Source organism: Leptinotarsa decemlineata, unplaced genomic scaffold, assembly GCF_025532065.1.
Source record: "Leptinotarsa decemlineata unplaced genomic scaffold, Ldec_3_MD MMD2_P_RNA_scaffold_12, whole genome shotgun sequence".
Classification (NCBI taxonomy): Eukaryota; Metazoa; Arthropoda; class Insecta; order Coleoptera; family Chrysomelidae; genus Leptinotarsa; species Leptinotarsa decemlineata.
The window spans coordinates 13,004,934-13,019,732 of NW_027412526.1; the positions used below are offsets into that span (position 1 = coordinate 13,004,934).

Consider the following 14,799-nt stretch of genomic DNA (forward strand, 5'->3'; position numbering starts at 1 on the left):
GCCTCGCTTCGGGCGCCGAGGCTAGCGTACTGGACGGAGACGGACAGTGTTGCCGGCAAGGTGCAAAATACGCAAAATCTGTGTATTTTCACTATATTTGCGAATTAGTTGCAAATCAGTTTCAACTCAGAGTGCCTCAGGCCTATCATCTTACAATATCAATTTTTTGGTGAAATTAACGGTCCAAATAGAACTACTCAACCACTTGTTTTGCTCTTCTATGTTTTGTGTAGCAAGTACCGATCGATTCATACCATATTCTTCATCCATAACAAGTATTCTTCTCGAGAAAACTGTCTTCGTAGAAGAGTGACAAAGACTGAAATTTTACAAAAACTGTAAAACACATATATCATTTGATTCAACAGATTATCGGCATATCACCTTCAATAAAATCTGCCGCAGTTGTTGAAGAAACGTCAAGCTTTGTGCCTAGCGTTGCCTGCAGATCACAGATAATAAATACGAAAACAGAAAATAAGCCGTAAGACATCGGACGTGACAACCTACACATCATAATCATTAGACTATAGTTTATTTTTATCTCTCTTTTCATTGATATGATTCAAATATGTGTCCATTCTAATTGGATTGGAATTTCTGTAATGAATCTCGCGCAGAGTAGCTTCCTTGAGTTGGCAACGCTGGAAACTAATCGTAGTCGGACATGGCGGCGATCAGCTGTTTTGGTTGTGTTCGTAATCAATAACAACCCATAGTCAAGCAAACCCATAGTCGTGTCTAAGTTTAGTTGTTTGAATATTGTAATTCTGATTCAGTATCGCCGTATGGTGAATATTCGTAACAGGTGAATTGTTGTAAAAGTGAGTATTGAGTAGATTTCGAGTGTATTTAGTGTAACATAACCTCAATTACTACTAGGTTGGGAATGACTAACTTACCAATGGATTGGAAAATAAAAATAGATATACAGGGAAGTGCATATCGCCTAAAAGGGGAAAAAGATTTAACTGTTTGCTTGTAGATTATTTGAGTATAGTTAACTATTTATATGATTAGGAACTTTCAGATAATATAAAGCAGCGGATACGAAATAACATCGGGTGTTTTTATATCATCTTCAATAAAAGCAAGAGAGGATTTAAAAATGAATGAAAACACTTTTGTCTAATTAGTTAGGTTAGGTCTAACTAGTTATTTTATTTTTACGACCGGCTTTGTTTTATCCCAGTATCAAGTATAAAAACTAACTAATATATTTGGAGTCTAAAAATGTGGGTATATAGTGAGTTTCTAGGGAGTAAGCTGGATGGGGAGGTAATTAAGTGAACAGGGGTACCAACTATAAAATTCAACACTGAAGATTATAGAAATTATGAATTCATAAGACCTACATGACTCGAATTGCTAGTTTAGGGTTATATATTTTTGGTTTGTGATTGATTTATTGATTTCCATGGCATCCAACAAATTCATTTTCTTTCCTTTATTACATATTTCGTATATTACATGAATTTGACCAACATAATTTTCCACGCAATCCTCTCATCTTATTCCGTGAATTCCAGACTTTCTGTTTCACCATCTTGTCTTCCGGATTGCCCAATATCTGTTGAAGTATACGACCACTTTCACATTCAATTTGAAAAAAATTCAACCAATCCGCTGGTGTAGTCTGGTTGTATCTATAAACTATTAGATTTGAGTTTTCGTCTTTCTGAAAAGTCAAGGATTCACGAAGACACTCCTAAAGTTTCATTTTCTAGTCAACTCTCAGCTATACCTCCGATAACATTTTCCTCAATATCATATAATTCTTTACTTATGATGCACTGTTTGGAACCTTTGGTGTAGTAATGAATATTCCTGGAGTTCATTCCCAACACTAACCGTTAACACCTCATTTTAACACCTCGACACGTGTTTCGATCATCAAGTGATCATACTTACAAAGTTATCCTTGTTTATACCATAGATACCTGGTGTAGGTACCTGCGTCTTGAGTGTCCTAAATTAATTTCACAGTATTGCCTTATCTACTGGTCTTAAATTAATTTTAGAATGTGTCCTTATGTAATAGTCAGGTAAATCTGATAAATAAATTATTTCAACAAGCTATATAGTATACTATTAGGTATTGGTCCAACATCGTTATTCATAATATTATGTTTACTCATTTTTACACTCTCATAGGTATCTAGATGCCTGTTGTTGTCAACTTGTCTAACTAATCTTAATGAACTGAAGTCTATGGAGTGGTTTTGTTGCAAAATATGATGGGTGATTGCTGAGTTTTTAGGTCTTCCATATTTTAAGTGTGCTCAGTGTTCCTTATATCTTATTTTGATAGATATTTTTGTCTGTTCATCATATTTTGCATCGAAGTCCTTTTCCAAATTTTCGACTTTGTCTTTTGGACTTCCTAAAAGGCTCTGTAGTGTATGACTTGTTTTAAAAAACACCTTCATACCTAGTTCCTTGAAAATATTTCCAAAGTTCTTCGTGTATTGGTGGTATGGAACTGAGATATATTTATCTTGGTTTTTGTCCTTTTTAAAAGTCGAGATTTCGTTCATTCTTAACATTAACTTCTTCTTCCTTATTATGTCATTTACAATACCCGTCGAGAAACTGTTAGTGGCTGTTATTTCATGTATTGTCCATTTTTCTTTTGTGAACGTCTCATGTGTGAGAGGAAGAGTCAAAAGACGATGCACGATGGTGTTGGGAATAAACTCCAGTAATATTCATATATTTCTTTGCGAAAAGGAAACGTGACCAGCCTATGGACAAGAAAATGTAGTTCTAATAGTGATTCGACGTTTCTCCATAACAATTTTCTTCACTTTTTAAACATTTTCATCGGTTGCTGGGGCGTGCAGGGCGAGTGTCGTCATTTACATTTTCTCTACCTTCTGTGAAAAGATTGTTCCACTTGTAAACATTTTTCTGGCTCACAGTACAATCACCGTATGCCACTGTCAACATTTCAAGTGTTTTTGAGTACCTAGTCAATTCAAGTTCTTACACAAAATTTTATGCAAATCCTAACACTTTAAACTTTTATTTCCTCTTACCAACAAACTAAACATGCTAAACAGCTGAAACCGTGACCATATGTTCGAGACGAGAGTACCAATATAAAAAAAAATAAAAATGTAAGAAATATTGTCTAATGAAATCCCAGTGAAGATTTTCTTTCAGATAGTTTATATTATACTATAATCCCTCAGCAATGTATTTTATGAGTGGGCAAAACAAAAAAGTTTTCGCATTGAAGTGAAAAATATACGAATGGAGTAACTTTTGAATATTATGTGATAAAATATAAAAATTGGTCATGACATATATGTATATTCTCCATAATTTTGTCACACAACCGTTTTTCAATGTTGTCATGGAAATTTTGAATACTTAGGTGAGGAAGATTTTGGCTCTCTACATCTCAATCTTCATACAGAACAAATGTGAAAATTCCAAAAGAAGAAAGAATGCAATTAATTTCAACATAGACTCTATACACACAGATGTGTATATCGTGCAATAAATATTACTTTGAGACACAAACTGGAAGAAAAAGCCCTCTACTTTCAAATAAACATTGACTTACTCGAAAGAAAACATACTTTCGAAACAACTACTTCTATATACAATATGAACATTGAATTATACGAAAATCAATTTTTCCTATTCAGTTTATATTCAAACATTCGTTATGAAATTGAATCGGATATCATAGATAGGAACGTTTACAAAATATATTATATGGAAGAGATATAAAATTTCACTTACATGGAACACTGTCATCCTCAATGTCGAACATTGATGCCTCTTCAGCATAAATTCGATAACATAACGTTATGATATTCGATTATTTCATTTATTCTCAGCCATAGAAATCTTGTTTATATTGAAAGGGGTATATTTTTAGGAGAGACTATATTTTTGGAAAGAAAGGTTTTGGCTTTCTAACTAACTCTCTAACTCTCCATCTTTATACGGAAAAATGTGAAAAACTTTGTATTCAAATTTTGAATATGTTCAGTGAGAAACATGGACATCAGATGAAACTAAAATTGTTGCTGATTTACCAGCAACCAGTTAACCTGATATCTGTTTAAACATATGTTCAAAATATGTTTTTTCTCTAACCACTCTCCACAGGAACGACAATTATCTGGAGTCGACAATTGTGCGAGCTAGGGATTAACGAGGTTTTACATTCCTAGCACGTGTTAGATGATATGCAGTGAAAATCGATCATAGAATGAATGTAGAATGAACTCCTCCCGCTATAACTAACCGGCTAACGACCCATTCTTAATTTTACTCAACTCTTTAATTCGACCCTGATATCAAAGATCACAGTTTCTTCAGACATACGGTATTTTAAAAACGAACATTTTATCAATGAATTGTATTGAATGTAGTTGAAGAGCGGCTCTCACTTACAAATATAAGTTCTGATGTTAAAATGATGAAATTTGTACAGTCCGCGTTTTAGGGACGAATTCCTTTATCAATAGCAGTGATTTAAAGTCAAAATGTTGAAATTTCAGCTGCCCGCTTTCTTGACGTAACTCAAGAATATCTAACAACTTTGATAGAACCCCTTATTCAAAATTGTACTCCTAATCAAATAGTTCCTAATATGTTTTTGGGAAATAAAGTTTTTTGCTTTCTACTACTACTACTCCATTTTGATACATTGATACAAAAAAAATGTGGGAATCTTTCAAAAAAAGGAAGGAAGTAATCAATTAAAAAATAAGTAACTCTATACTCTATATTGGAAAATTCCCACTTTTTTTTGTATCATGATGGAGTAGTAGAAAGCCAGAAACTGTCTTTCCCAAAAATTAATCACTCCTAAAAATATAACCCCTTCAATTCAAATAAGATTCCTCTTGGCTGGGATTTAAGCTAATAGGTGAGTGAATGTCTCTATATCGGAAAATTCCCACTTTTTTTGTATCATGATGGAGAAGTAGAAAGCCAGAAACTTTCTTTCCCAAAAATTAATCACTCCTAAAAATATAACCCCTTCAATTCAAATAAGATTCCTCTCGGCTGGGATTTAAACTAATAGGTGAGTGAATGTCATTACGATGTCATCGATGACATAAGTAGTTGAAACTTATTCCGTGACATTGAAAAATCGTAATTCATGAATAAACTGTGTGTATTTTCTATAATGTTATTCAGATTGGTACTGAAAAGACCTAAGTCAAGTGTCTTACGGCGAAACATAGATGTCTACCAGTGAGGATGACAGTGTTCCATGTAAGTGCAATTTGTTACCATTCATTTAAAGTAGAACCCCTGTGAATGATATCTCATTTCAGTCCATAACGAATGTTTGGGATACAAACTGAGTAGAGAAAAGTATCTTCTGTATAATTCGATGTTCATGTTAAAGTATTTGTTTCGAAATAATTTTTTCCTTTGTATAATTCAATGTTTATATGAAAGTAGCTGTTTCAGGAGGACTTTCTTTCAGTTTGTGTCTGAAAGTTACTTCTTTGCATGATCTACACATCCATGTATAGAGTTACTAATTTTCAAATTGATTACTTCCTTTCTTTCTTTGGAAGATTCCCACATTTTTTTTGTTATCAATTCAAGTTCCTAATATATTGTGTTGAACTATCAACTTTGTGGAAAAGTCTGGCGGCTGTAAGATTATATTATTATTCAAGATTTTCAATAATAATGACGATTTGACTGGAGAACGAACATTGGACATTTCCAAAGGTACAAGTTCGATACTTTTGTATGTAAATTCCTATCCACAGACGATTCTCACAAAAAAATGTGAAATTGTAAAAAATTGTAAAATTGTACAAAAAATTGTAATTCTAAAAACATTACATCATATTATATACAACTATTCTACGACATATACGGTATCATTGAAAATTGAGTAGAAACTCATTTTGTTTGTTATTTTCAAGGCAAATTTTACTGAGAAAGGAAATTTCAATTAACGTGCATTACATTGTTCAGAAACCCCAGTCCATTGTGCAAATCTGGAGCCAAATTGCAATGTAACGACTTGAATTGTCTAGGGTTTTTTGTGATTCAATAAGAGGGAAATTAATTACTCAAATATGTATCTGAAATCAAGGTGATTGGATCGTAAATAAAATCTACGAAGGTAGATTTAACTGAAACGTATACTTAAACCTCTAGCATAGAAATAATCCAACACATAAACTTATTTATAGTTCATATCTCGACGACACTTACTTGGTAAAAAGGGTTCGAGAAGTTTTTGAATGAGGAAGCAGGTCGTGAGTTGGATTAATCCATTTTCATGGTTATATAATACTTTTTCAATACTCCCAGAACGAATAGTCTGAGGCTATCTACGACATTTCTTTCTGTACCTTGTAATCAGTATTATTTCTTTAAAATTGCTTGAAACCTATTGATTACCAATATATTAATATTATTCATCTTTATTTGCAGATTGGAAACAATGTCGGCACAACTTCAAAAACACCACCAGTTCTCTGGAGTTATAGATGTGTACATGAAAAATATACTTGAATCAGGTGTGCTTCTGGATGAGGATCTGGAAATTCTTCTCAGTACATACAAGGTGAATAATAATAATCCTCCAATTAAAAATGTCAAGACTTCTCTCAACCTTACGGCATCTGTGATATCGCTTTTATGTTCTTTAACACTGGTTAAAAAGCTACAGACCAAACTGATTGTTATTCCTTCTATTCTGTTCACAATAACAACTGCCGCATTAGAGTTGAAAGGCGCTAGAGATGAGAAGAATCGACTCAACCTTATGAATGATTTGGTGAATATGATGAAAAAAAATCACTCCCTAGATGTTAGTATAATACGGTATATGAAAACGAGATTAGAAGTTGAACGAAAATGCCCATCGAAATTCCACAGTAGAGAAATTCATGATTTTTTCGAAGTGGCCAGTCAAGATGAAAGAAACTACTTTCACTTCTTCATGAATACTTTTGGGGTGCTCGCTACATTTTCCGATGATCTCACTGAAGATTTCAATAATATCAAAGACTTTTGTACTCTATATTCGGAAGAACACGATTCAATAGACTTGGAAAAATGTTTAGATTCGGCTTCGAAGGTACAAGATCTTCACATTTGGCTGTCCTCCAAGTTACTCAGCTATTTTGGTGTAATATTTTGTTCGATCTCCCAAAACTTGAATGAATATTCTTTGAAAAAGTTACTGAACGTAGAACTTCCCAAAATCTTGAACTATCTTCAACGTCACTACGAAGCTAGAAAGAAATCGTTTCATATTTTCCGTTGTTCTGTTGATAAGTGGACAGATTATAAGTCGCAGAAGAGGAAAAAACCAGAAAAAATGATGTCATCCAAACTTCATAATACACTAGAATCCGTCATTGATAATTTATCTATAATTTCAGAGAAGTCATTGAATATTTTGGAAATGATAGAGTCAAATTCAAGAGATAATACTGTCGATATTAATATGATTTTACTAGATTTGAGGAATCATACCTTCAGTGCCTATGAGTCACTTGATCTTCTTTGTAGGTTATACGGAATACTGTCCAATAAAAATGACGAAAATTTTCTCACAAAGAAACATATTCCTATCGAGCAAGATGAAACTCTGACCAGAACTCTACCACAAATCAATCATGACGATTGGACAGAGCCTCTAGAAGAGAACTTTGAACTGTATCTTATTGACGAAGATATTCCGGAGGTGCACCCAAAAGAGGTACCTGAGGACCAGTCTGGAGCTTATTTGAATTTGATGCTTCAAGAGTTGAAACAATCACTCAAACAACATGAAAGGTTTATCGAAGCCAAGAAAAAAAGAGGTAGTCAAGATGATGACGATGAAATCGACAAACGACCGAAATCACCACCTCGTTTTGATTTGACAAAGTTGGATAACAGGAAAGAAATCTGCGCTGTTGAAGAGAACGATGGAGCTGAGGAAAGGGTGGAAGCGATTGGTGTTCCACTTCCTGATAAACCAACGCCCCTTCCACCGCCATTACCAATGTTTGATTTAGGAGATTTGGAAGAAGAATCATATCGTAGATATAATTCTAAAACTATGTTGGATAATATCAAAGCTCTCTCTGGACAATTGGGTAGACAAGAAGAAGTATTCAGTATATCGGAATAAAGTTCACAAGGTCAAAAATGATGCCAAATGTTCCTGGAAGATGGAGATTTTTGTGCCTCCTTTATATATACTGATAATTTGCTGTTTGACTAATAAATGCATTTTATTTTATTGTTGAGTATCATTAGAACATCTAGTTCACAGAGATTCGCAAAAAGGAATACCTACAAACCAAAGAATATATTCAACCTAAGATTTTTTGAGACTAGATCGTTTTCGAAATGTTGATTCACAAGTTTTTTAGGTAAGTCTGATATACTTCGAGTAATGAATGATCAACGTTTCTTTTACGATTTGATATGTAGCATCTTGTATACTACAACAATAAATAAAATATCAAATATTTGATTTGAAAGGGTTATATTTTTAGGAGTGATTAATTTTTTGGGAAAGAAGGTTTTTGGCTTTCTACTACTCCATCTGATACAAAAAAATGGATGAGAGAATCTTCCAAAGAAAGGAAGGAATAATCAATTTGAAAATAAGTAACTCTATACATGGATGTGTAGATCATGCAAAGAAGTAACTTTCAGACACAAACTGAAAGAAAGTCCTCCTGAAACAGCTACTTTCATATAAATACTGAATTATACGAAAGAAAAAATTCTTTCGAAACAAATACTTTTATATGAACACTGAATTATACAGAAGATACTTTTCTCTATTCAGTTTGTATATCGAACATTTGTGAATGATATCTGATTCTTATTCCTCCACAAATGTTCGATATACAAACTGAATAGAGAAAAGTATCTTCTGTATAATTCAGTGTTCATATAGAAGTATTTGTTTCGAAAGAATTTTTTTCTTTCGTGTAATTCAATGTTTATATGAAAGTAGCTGTTTCAGGAGGACTTTCTTTCAGTTTGTGTCTGAAAGTTACTTTTTTGCATGATCTACACATCCATGTATAGAGTTACTTATTTTCAAATTGATTAATCCTTCCTTTCTTTGGAAAATTCTCTCATCCATTTTTTTGTATCAGATGGACTAGTAGAAAGCCAAAAACTTTCTTTCCCAAAAAAAAATCAAATATTTATTACAATAACTTTTATCTGCATCACAAACCACAATCATTCTTGCAGTTGCAGAGTACTGTGTTAAGCAATTTCTCCGGAGCTGGTGGAATCATTGTCATAACAGGTTCCAGGAATTCATCACGTATTATCCAAACCTAATTCTATGGTTTCAAATCATGCCCCAACCAAGTATGAACTTGATAATGAACGCGGTTCAAATGTTGGTGAGCTGCACTCGTTGAAATATTTGATTCAGTTTTGTTAACTGAAACTGTGCATGGCGGAGACGATGGATAGTCTTCAGATTTTGGAGCATTATAGATTGCCAACAAGTTTCGTACTCCATTCTCAAATAATTATTGAACTGGGCAGTTTTTTCTTCAGTTTTTACATTTCCTTTGCCAACTTTTTTAAATATTACTGGAGGTTCAATCAACAACAAATCGTCATTTTTAACACCTCGACACGTGTTTCGATCACCAAGTGATCATCTTAAAGAGGAAGATTAAACTGAATATACAGTGTCATCCCCAAAATATGCACTTATTTATTAAGGGTTTTTCGACTAAAAGTTATTCCTGATGAAAGTTTGTGCATCCCCTGAAAATAAAGATCCACCAACAAAATACAATACAACACACGTAATATACGAGAAGTCTACGAATATTTGATTTTGTGACAAGAGTAAAGTACTCTTATTTTGAAAAATCTCAGGAAATGTTATTCAGAAAAGTTGTTCAGCATTGAAAAATACATCTAGATTTGAAGTCATGGTCATCTAAGTGAAGGTTCATTTTTTACCCATTTTTTTAAACATTTTCGCTAAAACGATAAATAGACAGCATCCTGTATACGACGATTCATTTTAAAAGCCTGTAATATTACAAATTTCACAACTATGGTGTTCACAACGGTAATTTTTTTTTAAATAAATTAATTTTCACAATTTTTGGTGCAAAGTATTTTGATTTTTCTGTTAACACCGAAAATTATTCAAAATTATACAGTATTGTAACAAGAACTCATATTCAATAATATCAAATTACAAAATGTCAAAATAAAATACGTATTTCAAAACAAACTCATTGATTTCCTGGAGATTTTTTTGTCCAAAATAAGTGTTTTAAGTTGAATCTCCAGAAAATCAATGAGTTTGTTTCGAAATACCTATTTCATTTTGACGTTTTGTGATTTGATTAGAACGACTACCTACATACATCAATTTATTGGAAGAAGCAACTACAGCTAGACATATAAAAATATGTTCAACCAAATTTGTAGAGAATTTAATGCTCTACAATATTTATAATGAATACAAACAGAGTAAATGAAGGTTCATACAACTTTATAGGTAGCTGAATATCTCTCATTCCAAGATACTTGCCCTCATTTGATTGATATTCCTGGACTTAAAGATTTATACTTCTGTTGTAATATATATTTCGTTGAATCTTAAATACCTCCAAACCAGTAAGTATATTTTATTAAAAAATGTTATAGGATATTTTTTTCCAGTTCAGTAACTTTCGCAGTGATGAAAACTATTTTATCGTTCTCGAATCAAGCCTGGAGTTAGTTGTGAGTGAAATTCCTTCTATGCCAAGTTGATGAGTGTCACTGTTGCAATAAAATATTCACAGGATGAGGAATATTTCTGTGTTACATAATTTCACATGAGATATTTCTTTTGAACAAGTACTCCACTGAAAAAGATGGTTTTGTGCACTGCGAATATGTTTTTTCAAGGACAAAACACAAGCATTAGAAAAATATTTGAGGCACTCTAAGAGCAGTGCCTGTGCGAAAGTAGCAATTCACGTTGGATTTGAATCGCTGGTAATAAATATGAGTATATATATCCAATATTCTTTGTGTAAGCACTAAAAAAAAATAATACCAAAACCACGCTGCCTTCATCAATGGAACAATTTTTTGAAAAGTTTTTGAACGAATTAATATTTCACAAATGGAACGTGAATAACTGAAAATCGAGGTAGAAGAGAAAGCCTCGTATTTTTGTTAGTAAATCTATTCAACTATTGACTGTGTAAAAAACAAATAGAGTTTATTCGTAAAACTCGCTGAATAAACACCAATGCACTAATGAGCAAGAAATATTGAATTACTCGAGAGAATGAATTTTGTCGTAATTAAACTGAAAAGATCATTACCATTGTTCGCGAGTACTAAACAATACTTCTTCTATGAAATTTCGAAGTGAGATTCATTTGTGGAGGATATACTAAATGAGATTGATATTAATACAGTTCATACCAAGAGGCAACCTATGAAAAGGCATTCATAATTTACTTCTTGATGGTTGATGGAAAAAGAATAAAAAACTGCACTTGGTGTTATTTGAACCCATGATGATGGGTAACAAGATGAAAATTGAACTACTCTATAGCCGCTCACAATTTTATGTGATATAAGGTTTTTTAACTTCCTAACCGCTTTCATTTTGTTAATTAGGTGAGAAAATTTTGAAAGTATCAAATTTTTTGACATTAGAAATGTCTAATTGAGTACGTTCGATTTTGCTTCTCGAATCTATGTTTCCATTACTTTTATCCATTGATAATAATAATAATGAACGCCTTTTATTGTCATTCGAGAACAATACATAAGTGGGTCATTCATAGACTGTTGGCGAAGTCTAGCTCAAAGCAATTATGCTTAACCAACAGAGGGACACAGCCCAAGAGAAATATATATATATATATATATATATATATATATATATATACTAACAAATTGTCTGGCAAGATGTAAATTGTTAGAATAACATGAAATAAAATAAGATATAAATTATAACTTGTAAATTAAATTAAATTATGGCTGCATACATAGCTAACTAGAAAATCATGATAAATTGAAATGAAATATGAGCTGTGAATGAAGTAGTTGAAGTAATTAATATGCCTGGTCGTATAAATACGCTTACTGCTTACCAAGTAAATAATGCTTTACTTTATATTTGAACTTATTTATATTATATAATTTGAATTCATCAGGCAGAGTATTGTACATTTGGATGACATTGAAGACAAAACACCTTTGAAAAAAATGCAGTTTTGTGCTGAGGCATGGTCAAGGTAGATTTGTGTCTGATATTTTGTGAATGTATTTTGAATCGAGGAATGAATTTATTGATCAATGCAGGCGGGTTAGGATCATTTAAAAGTTTATGTGTAAAGGTACTCATGTGGAGCTGCCTTCTATTGTACATATTGAGCCAGTTGCATTCTACAATTTTATGTGAAATATGTTCATATTTTCTAATACCATAAATCAGTCTTGCGCAGCTATTTTGCACTTTTTGTATTCTATCTTTATCTACTTTTGTCAGGCATGGTCCATAAAGAAAATCACAATAGTTGAAGTGACTCAGAACAAGTGATTCACACAACGTTAGCTTTATTTTGAAACTAAAAATATGACGATTACTGTAAATAAGTTTCAGGGGTGCGAAAGATTTACCAATAAGATTTTTTATGTGCTGAGAAAAACGCATGTCTGTATCTAATACTAAACCAAGATTTCTGTGGAGTATTATAAATTTGAAGATTAAAACTATTATTCAAGAAGTTCATATTATTATTACTACCGGAATATAATACTTTGGATTTTTCAGAATTGAGTTTGAAGTTGTGTTCTTCTGATTATGTTTTGATTTTATTGCATTTATTGTTCATGATTTCTTCTGCAGTCTCGAAATTTTCAAGACGAAGACTGAGATAAAGCTGTGTATCATCTGCAAAAGCTTGAACTTTACAAATTTCTATTCCATTTAAAATGTCTGCAGTATATATAATGAAAAGTGATGGGCCCAATATAGACCCCTACGGGACACCTGAAAAAATATCAAGTTTGGATGTTTACGAATCATTAAGCAATATTCTCTGAGAACGTCTGAGAAAATAATTCCACATTATGAACGTTGATTTATTATCAAACCCATAATATCTCAATTTAGCACAAAGCAGTTCATGACTAACGGTATCGAAAGCTTTGGAAAAATGAAGTAACACCAAAACACTACTTAAACCTTGATCATAGGTCGTTACAGTTGCTAAAGATGTTTCAGTATTTCTTCTGGTCTAAAACCACATTGACAATCAGGAAGTAAATTTTTTGAAATGAAATAATCATACATTTGAGTATAAAGAAATTTTTCGAAAATTTTAGATGGAACTGGAAGCAAACTTATAATTCTCAAATCTGCAAAATCTTTAGGGTTATTTTTTTTGGAATAGGTATGCCAACAGAGCTCTTCCATACTACAGGAAAACATGATTTTTCAATGCAGCAATTTATTATATCGGCAATATATTTATCAATGAAAGGACTGCAATATTTCAGCATTTCCGCGTTCATACTATCTGTTCCAAAAGCTTTAGTCCGAGTGTTATGCAATATATTGTTGATCAATCTAAATGGAAAATCACATCGTGTATCTTGAACAGATCTATTGAAGAACATTATTTTATTATCACAATTACTGGTTGCATTTTGCAGATAGGTTGAGAAAAAATTGTTCAAAGTATTAGGGTTAGATAAATGCTCGGGTATCGAATTTTTCGGACTTGAGTAAATACTCAGGTTCCTCAGAGTTCTCCAGGATGCTTTCGGGTCTTTCATTTGGAGTACATGATTGAGGTAAGCTTTTTTTTCACTTCTGGTTACTGAAAGTGTAAGATTTATTTCTTTGTACCTTTCAAAATCTGATTTAATTTTTGTTCTCTTGAATTTCTTTAGTGCTTCATTTCTCTCTGTTTTCAATACTACAAGATTTTCTGTTAGCCAAGGAGTTGGTTGTTTAGTTATTTTCCTTTGAACGAAAGGAGCATTATTGTCAAATACCGAGATGATACATTCATTGAAAATTTCAATTTTTTTGTCGATGTTATTCTCAATAATGACATTGTTCCATGGAAGATCATCTAAAAGATTAGTTACGTTTAAGTGACGAAAGTCACGATATATGATGATTCTGGGTTTGCTGTGTAGAATAGAAATATTCACTTCTAAAAATGCCAAATCATGATCTGAAATGTAATGTACAGGCAAGGTACCATATTTAAATCACTAAATCAGTATTCGAAACTAAAATAACATCGAGTAATGTACTAGAAGTGCTAGTAGTTCTTGTTGCAACATTGATAATTTGTGAAAAACCAAATGGTTCGAAGCAATGCATAAGCGAATTATCTAAATTGAATAAGTTTACATTGAAATCTCCCAAGCAAGTTATCCAATCCGCAGTGTGATATGACATAGACAAAATAATATCCACATCTTGTATTACGTCATCCAATAGAGCACTAGGTTATCTATAAAAAACACCGACAATGAAACTATGTTGTGGGTTTTGGATTTTCAATAAGAGATACTCAACAGCATTTTTCATAACCATGTCTACCTGCAAGAATACGCAATTCTCGGATACCCTAACATAAGCTGCAACTCCTCCACCCCTACCGATCCTATCCTTGCGGAATAATGTATACCCAGGAATATCAACTACATCAGATTCAGTATCCGGACTCAACCATGTCTCAGACAATAACATAATATAAATTTTGTTATCCAATACAATTTCCTTGAAATCATAAAATCCTGTAACAATAGATCTGATATTTGAATGCCCAATTT

General features: G+C 32.4%; 1 protein-coding gene across 1 annotated transcript; it reads left to right on the plus strand.

Annotated features, from left to right (window-relative positions):
• Window positions 1-692: 692 nt before the first annotated feature.
• Window positions 693-8,236, plus strand: LOC111510061 (uncharacterized). The gene is made up of 2 exons (XM_023165919.2): window positions 693-824; window positions 6,433-8,236. The coding sequence occupies exon 2, from the start codon at window positions 6,443-6,445 to the stop codon at window positions 8,123-8,125; it is 1,683 nt and encodes a 560-aa protein (XP_023021687.2). The 5' UTR covers window positions 693-824; window positions 6,433-6,442; the 3' UTR covers window positions 8,126-8,236.
• The last annotated feature ends 6,563 nt before the right edge of the window (window positions 8,237-14,799 follow it).

Bases quoted from the DNA above. Each gene is read 5' to 3' on its own strand.
- LOC111510061 (XM_023165919.2), top strand. From the start codon at position 6,443: ATGTCGGCACAACTTCAAAAACACCACCAGTTCTCTGGAGTTATAGAT.